The sequence below is a fragment of the Vulpes lagopus genome, chromosome 21, assembly GCF_018345385.1.
Source record: "Vulpes lagopus strain Blue_001 chromosome 21, ASM1834538v1, whole genome shotgun sequence".
NCBI classification, from domain to species: Eukaryota; Metazoa; Chordata; class Mammalia; order Carnivora; family Canidae; genus Vulpes; species Vulpes lagopus.
The window spans coordinates 20,942,224-20,960,934 of NC_054844.1; the positions used below are offsets into that span (position 1 = coordinate 20,942,224).

The 18,711-nt window shown below is 32.1% G+C and overlaps 1 protein-coding gene across 17 annotated transcripts in view; it reads right to left on the reverse strand.

Annotated features, from left to right (window-relative positions):
- Positions 1-18,711, reverse strand: part of C2CD5 (C2 calcium dependent domain containing 5) — a 98,901-nt gene that overhangs the window by 56,386 nt on the left and 23,804 nt on the right. For 6 of the 17 annotated variants that reach the window (XM_041736052.1, XM_041736048.1, XM_041736051.1 and 3 more), the window contains exons 5-11: positions 17,878-17,973; positions 14,938-15,093; positions 13,425-13,623; positions 8,150-8,301; positions 4,591-4,782; positions 2,565-2,650; positions 1,763-1,795 (exon numbers count right to left, since the gene is read on the reverse strand). In XM_041736052.1, the coding sequence (XP_041591986.1) occupies positions 1,763-1,795; positions 2,565-2,650; positions 4,591-4,782; positions 8,150-8,301; positions 13,425-13,623; positions 14,938-15,093; positions 17,878-17,973 (914 nt within the window). Of the gene's footprint in view, positions 1-1,762; positions 1,796-2,564; positions 2,651-4,590; positions 4,783-8,149; positions 8,302-9,286; positions 9,416-13,424; positions 13,624-14,937; positions 15,094-17,877; positions 17,974-18,711 lie in introns of those variants that run through there. The other 11 variants (XM_041736050.1, XM_041736049.1, XM_041736047.1 and 8 more) reach the window with 5 other exon arrangements.

Consider the following 18,711-nt stretch of genomic DNA (forward strand, 5'->3'; position numbering starts at 1 on the left):
AGAAGAATCATACTGAAAAATAAATTTGCTTTACATCAAATAGTTCACAGGTAGAACCTAAATCTAATCAAACTTTTACCTCTACTTCTTATCTCCTAATCATCTGACCTCTATCACCAAGATTTTATCAACTTACTTTTCACTGATTTTGTGAAAGAAAAAAGAGAACACTTCGTTTTTTGAGAACTGCTACTTGATTAATCCATTAAATAAAAGATGTTGGACAAAGGTTCTCTTTGCCTCAAGAAAAAAAAGCCATACAATTTATTAAAGGTGGCAAGAGGTATAAATTAATATTTTAAAAATAAATATAAAAATGGCATTAAGTATATCATATGTTCACCTTGATGTAGTATTAAACTTGGCAGAATTAAGTCATATCTGGAACATATGGGGAGAATTCTTCATACTTCTGTACAAATTTTTTCCCAAAACAAAGACATACTAATGGCAACTCACATTAGTGAATGGGAAAGCTAAAGCTTGTTCTATTTATTACATACTCAGGATAGAGAGGTAATCTCATTAACTCAAGTAACTACTACAGGTTAGGTACATAAATATATTGCCAACTCAGGTTTTACAAAGTTGTAAATGAAAACTATATAGTTCTCCCACAACTTTACCGCTAATTCCATAAAGATTATCTAGTAATGTATGCCCAACGTGTCCAAAACTTTAAGAGTGTTAAAAAGCACATCTGAAAACATAAATTTTATCCAAACTAAATCTGAAACAATTTTTATTGATTAGTGTTTTTCTATTTATAAAGCTAGGTGTTTTCAAAAGTTCTTAATATAGATAATACAGTCACAGGCGGACATATGGGCAAAATCTCTGATCTCGTATCAGTTTTTTTATTCTTATGAATTCTAGAATGATAATTACAAGGAAATATTCCTAGTGTAAGGAACTCTGTAGAGAATGTAAAACTGGAGTGGGGGGAGGTAAGAGCATTCTGGCCTAAAAAATTATTAAGTGAACACATACCCTCACCCTGACTCACTTCTCTGTTTTCAGTCTCTTTCAGTATTTGGTTTTAATAAATGGTTCCAAAGTTTAAGCGGGTTTTTGCATGACAGGAGCTGGTATGCCTGCAAGGTGTTAAAGTAGCTCAAGGGAAACTGCTGCCTGATAAGGGGATAAAGCAAACAGCTTGTGGTGCTGAAGTCTCATCAATCTGTTTAGCTCAGCTCTCCTTTCCCTCAGCCTGGTCTAAAAGGCAAACAAAAAATAAAAAAAATAAAAAAAAAAATAAAAGGCAAACAATACATACAGATACTTTCCACATAGGAAAGAAAGTCTAAAAAAAGCAAACCGTTCTATTGTTTGTAGTAATAGAATCTAAAAACACTATTCTCAAAAGCTAATCTCTAGAGAAGAAATATCTTTGTTTTATAGAATGCATTCTTTTATAAGTATTTACTAGGTTTTACCTTTTTTTTTTTTTTAATGCTAGTGTAAAATAGAACATGTAAAAGAAAATTCTGTAAATGCTATAAACTTCCAAATCAGACACAATGAAAGCTATGGAACTGTGCCTTAAAATAACTAACATAACATATAAATAATCATGCACTGTATTAGTTAAGTAGGAAAAAAAATGAGCCTCATAGTGCTAATAAGTTAAAAAAAATTGCATTACGAAAAGAAATAAAGCTGGCAACATTTGTTAAAGCTTAAATAAAACAAATGATCAAGATTAAAACTAGAACAGCTACCAATACAAGAAATAGGCTCTCACACATGTTCAGAAACATACCCGCCTTCTACAGAACCTATGAGGCGATCCTCCCTTAGCAATGAAGTTTACACACACAAAAAAATAAAAAATAAAAAGAGAAAAATCATCCAAAAATTTGAACTATTTATTTCCCATTTAACATAGTTAACTAAAGATTAAACTTATAATAATTAAAAGACATGTATTCACATACCAAATACACATTGTTTATGTAAATCTGTAGAAATACCGAATCTGTGCATTTCTTACCCCTCAGAGATTGGCCACCCATAAAAATAATCACAGCATACAAATATATTAATGTACTAAAGAATTATCTTTCTTTCTTTCTTTCTTTTTATGGAGGCTCCATGACCAGCATAGAGCCCTGCATTCACAATCCTGAGGTAAGACCTGAGCTCAGATCAAGAGCTGGGCATTTAACTAACTGAGCCACTCAGGTGGTCCCAAGAATTATCTTTAATATACAACTAAAATACTTTTTCTGGAAAAAGTCTACTATTTCCTTCTATAAATTATAATTTTAAGGTAAAATGAGAAATGATTTCATCATTCAATGGCTATTTCCAAAAAGACTATTTCTAATAAAAGATGGGAGGATAAAACAAAAAAGTTACAAAATTACTCCAAATTAAAATTAATTATTCATAAACAAGTTTCTTTGATATCTTAAATAAATTTTTTTGGACTTTGAAATTACATTACAGATACATGATCAAAACCATATTATATAACCATATATTAAGTTATAAATACAAGGAAACATGTTAATAAAATCATATTAACAGTGTAAGAATAAAGAATGTTGAGTGTCTCTTACCCTTTGTTCCAGTGCTGATTGAGTCTGTTGTCTTAAAAGAGCTTTAAATGGCCCCCCTTCTTTTCCAGCACTACCACTTCCCATTCCTACAGAACATCAGTACATAAATAACAACCAAAAAACAACTATAGAAACAGAAGGTTTAACTGCATTCATTTTTATAAATATCATGAGTCAAAATCTCTTAAAATGATCCAAACATTTAGAGTACTTGACATGGCAATTAGCACATATTTTACTCTATTTTATTCACAAAGTTTTCTTTAGAAACAAGATGTCAAAACCATACTGATCACAGCTAGTTTTAGACTCAATCTGTTCTAAAACCTATTTTTTAAAGTATGTTTTAATGTGATGAATTTTTGTATAATATTCAATTCTTAAAAGTCGAGTCTTCTAATACAAAATAATCAAGATATTACCAATTACACTTGACCCATGAACACGGGTTTGAACTGCACAAGTCCACTTACACATGAATTATTTTCAATAAATACTGTACAGAACTGTAAATGTACTTTCTATTCCTAATGATTTTCTTAATAACATTTTTTTTCCTCTAGTTTACTTCATTGCAAGAATACAGTATATAATCCACATGACAAAATATGTGTTATTTATGTTATCAGTAAGGCTTGTGGTCAAGAGTAGGCTATTAATAGTTGAACTTTTGGAGAATCAGAAGTTATATGAGCATTTTCAACTTATGCAGGGTCCTGTTACTCAAGGGTCAACTGTAAGCTTACTATGGTAACAATTTAAGAATACTAAAAGAAATCGAGAAACATCAAATGTTTGTTTAAAAGTAAATAAAGAGAAGCACTTTTAATTGGGCTTACTAAAAATATTCCAAAATTCTCTAAGAGCATGAATTTTAGGCAGTTTTGAAATATAGGCAAATCTAATTTCTGATAACTTCCCATTCCTAAATATAACATTATGACAAAACACTATTAACATTCATAGTTTTCAAATACTCATTTGCAAAAATCTACATAAAATACCTTTAAAAACTAAAAATCAGACATATTAGACACATCACAAATGTACATAGTTATGAATGAAAAAAGTATATTTCCCAAGCTCTTAGATGTATTTTTTAAAGGCTTAATTTCTCATTTCTTTCCCTACTTTATCTTTTGATAGTACCAATTGATCAACTATGGTAAAAAAATTACAGAAAGCAGGGGACAGATAAGAAGCCAGTGCTCTATAAACTGAAGTTAACAGTTCAATTCCACCCTTTCAAAACTGAAGATACATACAGTCAGATTTACTGCAATGACTTAAAAAAGGAACTAATTTACTTATACATTTTTAGCTGTTCTTGGATAAGGAAACAAAGGTTAGCATATGTATAGTCCCATTCTGTTCTTTAAAAATAAAAAAAGAAAGCATTTTTCTTGTAGTAATCTAAATACAGTTTTTAGAGACTATACAATACTAAACATAGAAATGAAACTAAGATCTTTATATGAAGCATACTGAAAGCCATAAAATAAAATGTACTTTTGTAGAGATAAATAAAACATCTGAAAATACAGCAGAATATTTTGAAAATTAATGTAATGGACAGAAAAAAATGGATAATGAAAGAATATCACCAAATGAGACTTAAATTGATTCAAACAGAATAATTACTACTGTAACCATATGGCTAAGCAACATGATGGTGCAGGACTGAAGTAAATGGAGTTGGTGTGAAGGGAAAGAAAGTAAAGTGTCTAAAACAGAAATTCTAGTAATGAGAGCCTAAAAATCATTGGAAATAGGCAGATCTATGTCCTCGGACATAGAATTTTTTAATAAATAAAATAATTTCAGAATATTCATAATTATCTATCAAGTAACCCTCAATCACGTCCTCACAATCATCATAATCATTTAACTCTGTCCACCAATAAGAAAAATAAGAAGTACGCCCTATGTAAGATACCCAATACTTCTTTATAATATGAAATAATTAACTGTTTTCAAAAGTGATTTAAAATAAAGGGATTAAAAAGCTGACATAATGTGATCCTACCAGAAGCAGCCAGGAACAGCTCTTCACTGAAAGAAACACTTTTCCTCAGAACTGGGCTGACAGGGCTAGAAGGATGAGGGGGAAGGCTAGATTCCGAGAGGAGGAGACAGGACTTTTTAAGATGAAGGGAACCACAAGAGAGAGAGGGGGAGCTAGGACATAGGTAAATCCTAGGCCCCTGTAAGTAAGGTGCTGTGGAGGAAAGTAGCAGAGAAAAGATGCAGATTCAGAAGATGATCAGAAAATGCAGAATAAGGAAAGCAATGATGAAACAAAACATAACAGTAAAAATGGTTTTTAAAATGCTACATAAATTACACTAAGCATATGAAGTCATTAGCAAGACCATCTACCCAACACAATATAAATAAAAGGTATAGTCTAAAATTTAGCCAAACCTTTACAAACTTTGCATTTGTAAAAAATTTTTTAAATCATTAACATGGGATTTTATACCATTATAATCACTTGGGAACTGATTTTTCAAAAACACCTAAATTGCCTTTTTTTTTTGCTTAAGAATGTATAAAGTTAAAATGTACATCTTAAACATTTTTAAAGCCAGAAACTTATTGCCTCAAATATAAACATGATTTAAAGTGGCAAAGTACAGTTCTTCAAATGTTACTAAAGTGTATCACTAATGAGTATTTTAATTGAATACCCATAAAAAGCACCACATTAAACAGTTGCCATCATTAATCTGAAATATTAACTTCTTCCTGTCCATCTTTGAGATATTACTTTTCTTTTTCCTCTAAAATTTTAATTATTCAAGTCTGACCATAACACTGTTCACACTTAAAGATTTGAGTATGTAAGGGGTAAATACTCTCAAATCACAAAAAATATACATGGTTAAAAGCCTTTTTTTTTTTTTTAAGTAAAAATTAGCTTGAATCAGTGTCAGATCAATACTCTAACACTAGTATTCTAAAATTCCACTCCTAATTGAGTACTTGAATTTTTTTTTTCTTTTTTTTTTATGATAGTCACAGAGAGAGAGAGAGGCAGAGACACAGGCGGAGGAAGAAGCAGGCTCCACGCACCAGGAGCCCGATGTGGGATTCGATCCCGGGTCTCCAGGATCGCGCCCTGGGCCAAAGGCAGGCGCCAAACCACTGCGCCACCCAGGGATCCCCTAATTGAGTACTTGAAAAAAAAATATGAAAATAAAACCTGTAAAATGCCAAAAATCAGAACCTACAGAAATATCCATTTTTTAAAATTAGACTTATCTGAAAAAAAACAACAGTTTAACTACAAATAGAAAATGAATTTTCTCCATGCTTTATTTATTTTTGGTTTCCCAGTTTACATATAATAAATCAATCATAATCAGCTATCCCCACTATTTCTCAAGAGACTGATTTTGTATACAGATAAATTTGAAAGCAGAGAATTATGAAATGCATATTCAATTATAGTTTTAGAAATTTTTAAAAAATCATAAAAAAATAAAAAAATAAAAAATAAAAAATCATAATTTTGCCATTTCAAATCTCTTCCAGACCACTCCTCAGGAATATTCAAAGGTATTTAGGGATTCAGGATAAGGCCAAAATACTAAAAATCGTTAATGTTCTACAAATATATATTAACGATAGTGCATAGCATATGCAGTAGAAAAACAAAATAATTTATTTAGAGACAGCTAATATAGAAATACATGAGAATAATAACTATTATAAATGAATCTTTAAAAACTAGAACTTTAAAAAATAATAATAATAAAAAAATAAATAAATAAAAACTAGAACTTTGGAGCTAGAAAATCAAATGCAAAAAAGTTTTCATTGATAATTGACTGCCTACAAGAAAGCTAAGGGAAGACAAATCTCATTCAATTAAGTTTTATTTGACCATCTTTTTTAGACTTGGTCTTCTGGTGTATTAAAAGAAAGGAAATAGACCAAGGAAATACTTTCAAAAATTTATCTGTGGCACGGTAAAGAAAAATAAAGTTTAAAATATCAGAAAGTCACCTGGAATACACAAGTCACCAAGAGTCAAAGCCTAAAGAAATATTTTTAAGAAAACTTATTCTTCAAATACTATCCTAAGCCTTTCTTGTTTTGATAGGTATGAATTTGAAGGCCAGAATCTCACCTTTTATTTAAAAAAAAAAAAAAAAAGAAGAAACTACACTTTGGTTCAGTTTTTATGGCATAAATATGGTTAAGATGCCACACTCCATAGCTTTACTGTCAAATATCTCATGATTTGGGGGGCCTGGGTGGCTCAGTTGGTTGAGTATCCTACTCTTGATTTTGGCTCAGGTCACAATCTCAGGATTGTGGGACTGGCACCACATAGCGCTCCATGCTCAGCAGGGAGGCTGCTTGGATTCTCTCTTTGCTCCCCACCACTCCATGTGCATTTGGGCACATGCTCACTCACTCTAAAATAAATATTTTTTTTTAAATCTCATGATTTTTAGGTGTTATTCATGTTATGTTTACCTAAATAAAAAATAAGCTATTCTTTTTAAAGAATTAGGTATTCATACTTATCTTCCTCACATTTTGTGACTACACTTATACAAATAGATACTAAATCTATAGGCTTTCTTTTTAATGTTCTTTCCTTATTTTAGAAGTAGCACTGGCTATTGAATTAATTTCTTTTCATTGTTTTCATAAAATCTAGGATCATTTTATAAATTTCTTTCCTAACACACAAAAGTTTATTAAAGATGGTAAAAATGACACAAACTATGCAAGATGTTTTCATTAATCTGGTGAAAAAACCACCAGACAAAAACAATATTTACAAAAATTGCTAACTACTAACTTTTTGACTTTTTACATTTTACTTTCCTTAACAATACTAACTTAATGATTTAAATAGGTTAATTCTACTTTAAGAAGTAACAAAATATTTTGACTTTTTAAACAATTTTTATCATAAAACATTCATAAAAACTCACAGAAATTATTCATCAAAATACAAATAGGAGAGGGAAAATCATAAATTTCAAACATTGAGAAATATGTAAGAATAAGTAAAAATGCTACTTTCTAACCTAAAGAGTAAGACTAGCAAAACCAAACATTTTAAATAGCACAAAGTTAATAAATAGATATATGCACTCCAATATAACCATTTCAAATGTTCCAAACTTTTTTATAATAAAGTCTTATAATTAAACTCAGAAATAGACAGAAAAATGAATTTGAAAATGTCTCCACTGCATGAGGAATTGGATTGCAAGTACTAGTATTACTTTCTATTCAAAAGCTTTAAGATGTTATTCCTCATACTATGATCATGAAATGAAAAATGTCTACATGCAAAAATAAATTCTGGACTTCATATCCACACTGATTAAATCAACAAATGGCAGATCTTTGAACAAGGTAATTTCTGAACTGTATGAAATTTCCATATTTTAATGATAGTAACTGAAAATGATCAGTAGTCACATTATCTTTTAACTTAAATGCCAAAAACAGGAGGAAAGCCTTGGATGGAAAGCTAATAAAGAACAGAAACAAATTTGAAAGAAAAAAAAAAAAAGGAAAAAACGAAAAGAAAAAGGTGGGTGGAAGCGCCTTACCAGTTTTGGGTGTCAAACTCAAATCTGTGTCAGAAGAAGAGGACTGTCGACTGTAGGACTTGGAAGGTGAAAAGGAATAAGTTTGGTTTTTCAGAGGGGTTGAGGGTCCTGATGAGTGAGTATTGGGATTGGGATCTTCATTGAAGGGAATCCTGCCAGAAGAAGGTGGAGAAATATTAAGCAATCATGTGCCAAAGGACTTGACGGAAGGCAGCATGATCCAAACACCAGGAAAGTATTGGGCAGGGCCAGCAGTCATTTCTTAAGTGTGGAGCTGGGTATGAGGCCAAAGACAACCAATTGCTGTTTAACCATTCATCATTCTCCAGATAAAAAATTATCTGCACTGAAACAGTTAATAAGCCAAGTAAAAAAGCAAAGAAGCATGAAATGACAGACTAAGGGGGTAAAAAATATTAAAAGGAAAAATAAAAGAATAAATACATGACTAAAATACTTTCAAATAAACAATGCTTTTTTAAGTTACAAAAAAAAAATGATGCTGCAAATGGTGTGTGTAAATATTCACAATTGTTTTTATATTTGCACACACAGATATCTTCAAAAGAAAAATGTTTCCTTATCCTATAGCATCAAGAGTGCCACAGCTAAAAACACAGCAGTGAAAAAAAATGAATACAGCTACACAGAACCATTGCATTTTGTGCAGAAGTTGCTTACCTGTTTTCCAATAGCTCTCTTCCACAGAATAAAACAGAACCTACTATGTAATAAGTTTTGTACATAAATAAAATAAGCAAATCAAAAGCTTTGACAGTTATTTCATTTAGAATCCAATCATCAATTTTATTTCTAACCAAATGCAGAAAAAATGGCAAAAATACATACTGGAGGACTCTCCTAAAAACTTACAGGATGCCTATGTAAGATAGGGTTCTTACAGGATCTATGGAAGAGACTTTGGAAGCTAGAAGAACATTTTCACTTCCAAGTAGTTACAGCCTCTGTGGTGGCTAAATACTGGATTTCTTCACTGCAGCTGGACTTCAAGTAAGAAAAGGAGGAAGCAAAGACCTGTGGTACCTGCCTACACTATGCTACCTGCCTGCCTGCCCTTTGCAGCCACTCTGACTGTGGCCTGCTTTCCCCAGCTCTTGAGTCTGAGCAGTCTCGTACCAGTATAGATGAGAGTGGGAACAGACACAGAGAAGTTCTGAGTAAGTCGTGAGCCAGTAGCAGTGTGAATTGGGCTGTTGTGAGTCGAGCGGCATCCATGGCTTGGAGGATGAACCAGCGGAGACCTGAGGGAATTTGTAGTCAAAGTGGAAGAAAAGAAAACAATACATACAACAGATAGCAAAGTTATGTTAAAATAACTTCAAAGGAGCTTTAGTTAGGGGAGAGGAATTTTTAATCCTCAACATGCAAAAAACAAATTTTAATTTAAAAAGAATTGCTAAATACTAACTTGTTAGGATACAGTTATAGTTTTAAGGGATCAGATTAATAATTAGGACTGTGAATAAGAAAAACAGCAAGCAGAAATAGTGGCATTAAATAAGAAAAAGACTAAGATTTGGATTCTAAGTTGCTTTAAAATGCTTGTTATTATTTTGATCACCAGAAAGCTTACTACACCCATAAAAGTGAAAACTCAAATATAAAGTTCTTATATTACTTCTGAAACTGAATTGATGTAATAATGACATTTTTCTATTAAAAAAGTTTAACAGAACTATTTCTGTCTATAATCACAAGACATTGGTAATAGAAAATATGAAAAATGACAGCATAAAAAAATGAACTAAATGGATACAAGCAAATATAAACATTCCAGGACTTCACCACTCCAAATATAGTGCTTTCCAGACTACACTGGAAAACAAAACAAAGCAAGGGGACACTGCTTTTCAAAACACATTAGTAAAACAATGTAGATAACTTTTGTCTAGCTCTCAAAGAGAATATATTATTTAAGCTTAAATAGAATTTATTAAACTACATTCTGAATTGAAATTTTATAAGTATCAACTGATATCCTACAATGGATCATATCTATATGTAAGTATAGGTATATATTTAGATCACATCCACAGATACATATTCACATATAATATTTAAATTTCCATGAAGAAATTTTGCTAAAAGGACATAGTTACATTGAATGGAGAAAAATGACAGACAACTAAGAATCCTGTACTTCATATTAGCAATTATTTCACTAAGCAGTGCCTTTGCTTATGCATAAAAAGGGGAAAGAATCATATGTGAATACACTCTAAAAAACTATCCTATCCCCATTTTTTAGAATGCAAACTAAGCAGATCAAGAGCTCAACTCTTCCTTGCCTCTTCTTTTCTACTGGCCAGTGAACATTACCGACAATCACAATTTGTCACAGTTCAAATATAAGCTATCATTAACTGGCAATAATGGTCTTTCACAACATCTACAGACTATTTTCTGAAAATATCACTGGTTTTACAATAGGACAATGTTTCTGTTTTTGTTGCTAGTTTAAAATAAAATTGTGTTTAATACAGTTGATAAAAATCAAACATTTCATTGATGACCTATTTGTATACAAACAACTGAATGAGGTTTTATTTTTTTTTCTTTCTCTGCTGAAGTCACTAATGAAGTTAAAATTCTAAGAATCAGTGCTGTAGAGGAGAAATTACAATTAACTTCTCTTAGAGACTACTTTTTTTTTTTTAAGTAGAGAAGCAGTGGATTGTATTTAAATGCACTCTCTACCATCAAGATTGCTCAGCAAGGAAATGCCAAAGAGATTTATATTATCCATTACAATAAATATCTGAAAGGAAAGAAAAACCCAATGGAGTAGAACACACTATTAATAAAGGTAAAATAAAATGAACACTGTAAAAGGTTCCAATTATCACATCTAATTAAAATCCAAATACAAGAGAGTATCACTATATGTATTCTTGGAGTTCTAATTCTTATCAGTCTCCTTGTATTAAAGATATCTTGCAATAATACCCTAGTGACATTTCTAATATTAAATCCATTCAAACAGGAACATAATCCAAACTATCTTTTATCAAATTCCTGTCTAGAATCAACATTATAATTAAACATCAGAATAATTATAATCAGTTGAATCATAAAACAATTGATACTAGCACCCAAGTTGAGTCATAATCAAAAATACAAAGAAGCTGGATGAAAAAAAGCAGCCAGAGTACTGAGTTATTTATTTTTTAAATAGCATGACTGAGGCAGTAATAAGATGCCTTTCAGAAAATCTTAACGAAGCAATTTAAATTCTTCACGATGTGAATATTTGACAACTTAAGGCAGATGGGCTACAACAAAATTGGAAAAGGAGAACACTTACAAAACCCCAGAAGATTTACATTAATGGAACTATTCCTAAATGTAGGTAAAACGTACTCCACTACTATCAATATATCATTGTGTAAGAAACCAACAGATAATATAGTATTATTCTCTTTCCACTAAGTAATTTAGTGAGAAGAGGAAAATTTCAGACATCACATCTGCAAAAGTCAGGCCCCTTCAAGCAATTTAGATAAACATGGAGGATGGCAAGAAAAGGAGGGACCTAGGTCTTTACTTAAATTTGATGTGGAAAAAGAAAATAACTGAATCCCTCAAAAAGTTAAACCTGCAACCTGATTTTATCTGTGGCAGCAAGCAGTTCATATCTTTTTAAGACATATCTTAAATGGAATATAAAGCAAATTCACTCTTCAATTCATTTAAAACAATTCATCTCACTTGTCAAGGTATTTCCCAATAAGATCAAGCAATATATCTAATACTGTGTTCCCTCTTGTAACTAAAACTTAATCTAATAACTGAACGTATTAGAAGGCCAACAGAGAGGAACAGAATGTATCTGAAGGCCAACAGAAAGGAAATAATTAAACAGAAAATAAGCTTAAGTGGAAAATCTCACTTTAAAAAATATTGTTAAAAAAAGTTGAATCACCGTATTGTACATGTAAAACTAATATAACACTGTATGTCAATTATTTTGGAATTTAAATTTTTTTTAAAAAGATTGTGATTGTTTTTTAGTCAACCTCCTCTTGGCTATTGCTAATCTGGGAAGCATTTTGGGTTTTCTGACTACAGAATCCTGACTCCCTGATGATATAGGGCAGGGGTCGGCAAACTATACCCTACAGGTAAAATCCATCCTGCTATCTGTTCTGTAAATAATCAGGTTTTATTGGAACACAACCACACTCATTCATTTGCATACTGTCATAGCTGTTTTCATGCTACATCGGCAAAGCTGAGTAGTTATTAACAAAGACTAAATTATTTACCTATATCTTCTGGTCATTTACAAAAAATTTGTTACCCTGGATCTAGAAGAATCTCTATATCAGTGGGTCTCAATGGAAGTACTACTGGTATTTAAGATGGAACAAGTCTTCATTGTACAGAGTTGTCCCTTGCTGTACAGAACCGTCAGCACTTCTAGTCCTCAACCAGGATCTTCCCCCTCACCCCAATCATTATGACAGAAAATTTTCATTTTAAACATTCCTTGTAGACAGCACCACCACCTCGTTGAGAATCTTTTGCCTTAGACACAAACGATAACACTTAAGCCAAATCCAGCCAACCAAAGTGTTTTTGTTGAATCACACTCTGTTTTTGTATGAGCCTAAATTCCTTTAGATCAGGATCAGTAAACTCCTTTTTCTGGTAAACAAAGACAGAAACTATATGGCTAGGGCGTGTAATATTTACTATCCAGCCTTTCACAGAAAAAATTTGCCAACATCTGCTTTACATGACCCTTAGTACCCCCTATTTAATTATACTCTAGTATTTTATTTATATAAACTGTCTGGCCTTCATAGACATTTGCATTTGAGACCCCTGCAAAGGTCAATCTTTCCTGCTATACTTTTCCTTTCTATACTATGTTGGTAACAATAAGCATAATTGGATTATCATGTATAATAATGGGTTTTAAGCACTCCCCAAAGAATAAATAAAAATTCCATAAATATCCATTTTATGCTTTAAATATAGTGTCTAAAGATCTGAAATCAGTTTGGTTTTACATTATTTAACTTGAGTTTCATATTAAGACACTATAAATAAAATATTAGGAATAGCTAAACAGATATAAGCTTCAGGTTTTCATAGTTATCTCTGATAATAAAAATTACCATATGAAAAAAAAATCACCATAGGGAACAATGTATGTTAAACAACTCTACCAGAATATTTCAAATCAAATGAAAACATACAGGTAAAAGATAAAAAGCTCCATAAGAATGATTCATTGATTCATACTTACTCCTTCATTTCTTTGGATGGAGAATTACATGCAGGAAGGAATGCTGCCGGGCTACTTAGTTTATCCAGTGTACAAGCTGTTCCTATGGCTCGTACCACTAACCCAGATTCGCCTTCCAGATCAAAACACTGTAAGTACCCAACAACTGCATTTCCTCTCATTTCAAGTACTTTCAAGCCAATCTTCCTCTGCAGTTCACCTACCAAAAAAAAAAAGAAAATTCATTCTGCTTCAGATCTTCATATTACATAATATAAAGCTGGATAGCAATAAAAAAAGAGTAAAAAAAAAAAAAAATCATAGATTTTTAGAACTTGAAAAGAACCTAAAAGATTATCTGCCTCAGCCTCCTACTTTCAGGGAGGTAAGACATTACTAGTTGCATTTTACAGATGCGATATATTAAGATTCACTCATTCATGCATTCATTTACCAAATAATTTTTGGTTGTGTACTATGTGCCTGGCATTCTTCCTTTCTTCTAAGTGCTAGAAATACAGAGGTGAACAAAAAAGATATATTATTTAATATATTAAATATAACATTATATATTATATTATATTAAGTATAAATATACTTATACTGATTTATAAGTATTAATAAATGTATACTTATTAATATAATATAAATGTATTTATATTTTATATTTAAAACAAATTTATTATACATAAGTATAACATTTGTGTTTATTAAATATAACATGTATACTTATTGTCTGATATACATGTGATATACATGTGAGTGTGTGTGTATGTGTATATATGTATGTATATATATGTATATATATATACACACACACACACAAACATATATACATATAAATTTTAAATGGTAAACAAGTTCTTCATAGAAAAATAAAGAAAATAGGTTAAGAATGGTAGGAAGAGGGGATCCCTGGGTGGCTCAGCAGTGTAGCGCCTGCTTTTGGCCCAGGACGTGATCCTGGAGTCCCGGGATTGAGTCCCACATCAGGCTCCCTGCATGGAACCTGCTTCTCCCTCTGCCTACGTCTCTGCCTCTGTCTCTCTCTTTCTGTGTCTCTCATGAATAAATGAACTCTTTTTTTTTTTTAAATAAACTCCTTAAAAAAAAAAAAAAAGAATGGTAGGAAGAAGCAGAGAGAGCTAAAACAAGTTGTCAGAGAAGGGCTATGAAAAGGCAACAAAAAACATTAAGAGGTATTACCTAAACTCTGACTACAAATAAATACTAGAAAAGGAAAACTAGAACCCAGTTCCTACTTCCTTGCTCAGGGTTCTTTCCATTATGCCACTTCATGAGCACAAATTCCTTTTACTACCTAGTTAAGAAGGAAGTATAAGCTTCTGATTCAGATTTCCTCTTATAAGGTGGCAGTACGTGTTTGTCCAGAAAGATAGGGACAAGGGTAGGGAAATCAGTCATGTATAATTTATAGCTTTCGTTGTGAAATTTCAAGTAGCATAAAAAAGGAAATGAAAAACATAACAGTGTTAATTTAGTCAGTAACAAAGTTGGTTTTTTTTTTTAATACCTGACATTAAAGAAATGAGTCTCTGTCTGGCCTCATTTGATGCCCTTGGTGTACGAATTCGATCAATCCATTGATATTCTGGGTCTTCATTGACCACAAGCTCTTCTACAAAGCCATGAATTATTACAGCTCTATAACACTTTGGAATAGATGTTGCTGTTAAAAGAAATTGTCCATTATGTTTCTATTTATCATAAGGTTAAATTCAATTTTTAAAAAACGTACAACTAAGTTCTTACCTTTTGGATATATAATACAAGAACACCTTTTACTGTGCTAATTTCAATGTAATTATAATGCTATACTTTCAGTCTTCTAAATTCCATATTATTCTTAGAAATAATCATTTTCTTTAATGAAACCTCTTGTCTTTCTCACAGTAAACAGTAGATATAAACTGTATTTTTATAATTTAGAAAACAGCCACAGACAACCTTAAATAGGATTCAATACAAAGTTTAAAAATCAAAGTGAAAGTCAGCTAGGTAATCATTATATAGTAAGTTAAGTAAAAAGTGGGTAAAAAATGCAAAAAACTTTATTCAAAGCCCTTGGAAAAAGTTCTTCTGTACAACACATAGTGCAGCCTCAAAAATCAAAGCATTACCTTTCTGACATAATCTGAGGAGTCCTATAGCCCTGCAATTTCCAATAATCCACAGCCATAAAGCCAACTGGTTCAATAGTCACTATACTATGTAACAAACTAATTTAATATATAGAACACCAAATGTCATTAGATTTACAATAAGATCTATTCAGATTCAAAAAGGGGAGAACCTAGAGGCACCTGGGTGGCTTAGGTGGTTAAGCATCTGCCTTTGGCTCAGGTTATGGTCCCGGGACCCTGAGATCAAGCCCCACTTGGGGGCTCCCTGCTCAGCATGGAGCCTGCTTCTCCCTCTCCTCCCCCTGCTTCTGCTCTTTCTCTCTCTGGGTCAAATAAATAAAATCTTTTTTAAAAAGGGGTGCGGGGTAGAACGTAAACACAAACCAAACCAAACAACAAAGGGAGAACCAGAGAACATCTATACCAAATTAGTCTCTTAAAACAGACATCCATGCCTTAAAGTTAACTCAGCTACTTAGGAGTTTCCACCCTATTAACCCAGGCTGGCTGTGAGTGCCCACATCTGCCAAATACCAGCCCACATATCATGGCACTTGAGGAACTGCACCTATAAATGCTGATTTAATTTTGGATAGCATCACAATGTCTGGCTATAGTGTTCTGCTCCTATCTTATTACAATGTCCTATACTAAAACACCATTGGAGGAGTACCTGACTGGCTTGGTTGGTAGATCATGCAACTCCTGGATCTCAGGATTGTAAGTTTGAGCTCCATATTGACTATAGTGATTACTTAAAAATAAAATATTTTTTAAAAATAAATAAAAATTAAAAAATAAAATATCACTGTATTTTTTGACAGTTATACGAAGTTCCATATAGTCATATCTTTTACACATTAACAAGGTAACTTGTTCTAATTTATAAAAGAAAAATGTAATAGGCAATAAAATATTCATTGCTGTGAAAGTAGTAAGATAAATCTGTGAAAATTATATCAGAGCTTGTTTTTCATGGAGGTTGACTTATTGGTAGAAGAATAAAACCTGTAGGGTGCCTGGGTGGCCCAGTCAGTTAGAGTCCAACTCTTGGTTTCTGCTCAAGTCATGACCTCATGGGTGGTAGGATGGAGCCCAGCATCAAACTCCGTGCTCAGTGGGGAGTCTGCTTGAAAATTCTCTCTTTCAAAAGAGAGAGTAAAACCTGAATTGGATGAGTGGCTGCAAACTTCTCCATAAGTTGATGTCTGATTATAATGCTTTAAAAGGCCACTGGAGACTTCTGCAAAATACACATGTCCACCCACCACAAATGCTCCATCTGTATTGCCTAATTTTAGATGGCCCATTTGCATTAAGTCTGATTATATCACACATGTAGCCTCATCAAATTTGTTTCCCCAAATGTAGATATTATAGAGAGTGGGATTTGTTTTCATTGAAAGTACAAGTCCATCTCTCCCTATGATGTTGCTAACTGCTAATAACCAGCTGACATCAAGGTAGCATATAGGCTACTGTTCAGATACACTGCATCGCCTGTTTTATAGAACCATGCTTATACATGAAAGGTGCAACAAGGCAGTGATTTTCTTTCAGTATGTGGCCTAGATGAACTGTGGACTCCTCCTATTCACCATACAGTTTAGGTAGATTTAGGTATACTCCCTTAGTTGTTTGATTTTCATTTAGGACTGTTGTAAATGCTATCACATTTTACATTTCCAGACCAAGTCACTCTGATCTCATTTCTCTAAGGATGAATTAATTTGTAGTATTCCTGCAAAACACATTCCACCTTCATTTTCAAACTTGTTTCCAGTCATTCTTAGATATCTCAGATTTGTACTATTATGTAGTGCTTCTACAATCAATTCTCCACCTTTGGGCCCAATACGAATGTAAGATTTAAGTAAACAAGATTAAATTGTTTCATTAATACGTGGATTCTTCTTTAAAAATGTGGTTAAGAATCCAAGATCTTCAGCAGTCACTCTTTCTACTAGCGGTAAGCAACTGTTACCAGCAATGTTCCAGTCTGAAGTACAAGCCAGTGTAGGGTCAGAAAGGGTAGTCTCCTTCCTACTGCCCCACAAACTCCTCTGACCTTGTGGTCAATGTACACCTCATGCTCCAATGGACTATCTAACAAAAATTTCTATGAACTTATAAAAACTAATTTCATTTACTTTAAAATCAAATAAACAGTCCCCAAAGCTACAGTTATTGTTTCTGAAAAATTAACAATTTTCTTTTTGGCATTAAAACCAAAGTATAATAGCTTTTCCATTAGGTTTCTGAAATATTAATTTGATTCACTATATTTAACAATTAAATTTCCTGTTAAATGAGAAAATGCATTTACTTACTGCAAAAGAATTTGACTCCACATGATGACTGCCTAAATCGATTTAAATCGTTGAAGAGGTCTACTTTGACAACTACATTGATTTCCCCACGGATACCTAAAATTTCAAAAGGAAAATCAAGTTTTTACCTTAACAAAACAAAGCACAATTAAGTAACTCAGCAAACGAATATCAACTGATGACTCTAAAATAACGTATCGATCATAACAGCAATGCTGTTTTCCTTTGTTTCCTATTATTTTTATTCTAAGTAGCTTCTTACATTTTCTGAAGTACACGTATACACTAGAGAATGAATAAATTTTTCATTTTTACTGAAAGTCTCTACTTATTTAAATCATGAGTAACTAGAAGGAGCTGCAATTAAACTGATGACAATAATGATGATGATAGTAACATCTGAGCACAGATAATGTTCAAAATGCCTTACATGTAGTATTTCATAGCTCTCATACCAACCCAGTAAGGTAATTTCTGTAGTATTATCATCCTCATGTTATAGAGGAAGACATTAAAGTTTAATGAAAGTTAAGTAATTTCCAGAGTGTCAATAATAGTTAAGTAGTACAGCCAGGATTAGAAGTCAGTTCTTACACTGTCCTATCAGCTAATTCTAGAATTTCATTTAAGACAAAAGTTTTATTCTTTTCAATGAATATAGTAAGTTGAGCTAAGAAATTTAAAAAATAAGGGATTTTCAGAACATGCCCTAATAAATAAAAATGACCCAGTCTCTATCTCTAACATTTATTAAGTATTTTTACTGGACTGTCTTGATTGCAAGTCAAGCAAATTCAGAGTTGTGGAAGGCCTTCTAAAAAGAGTGACTTGCTC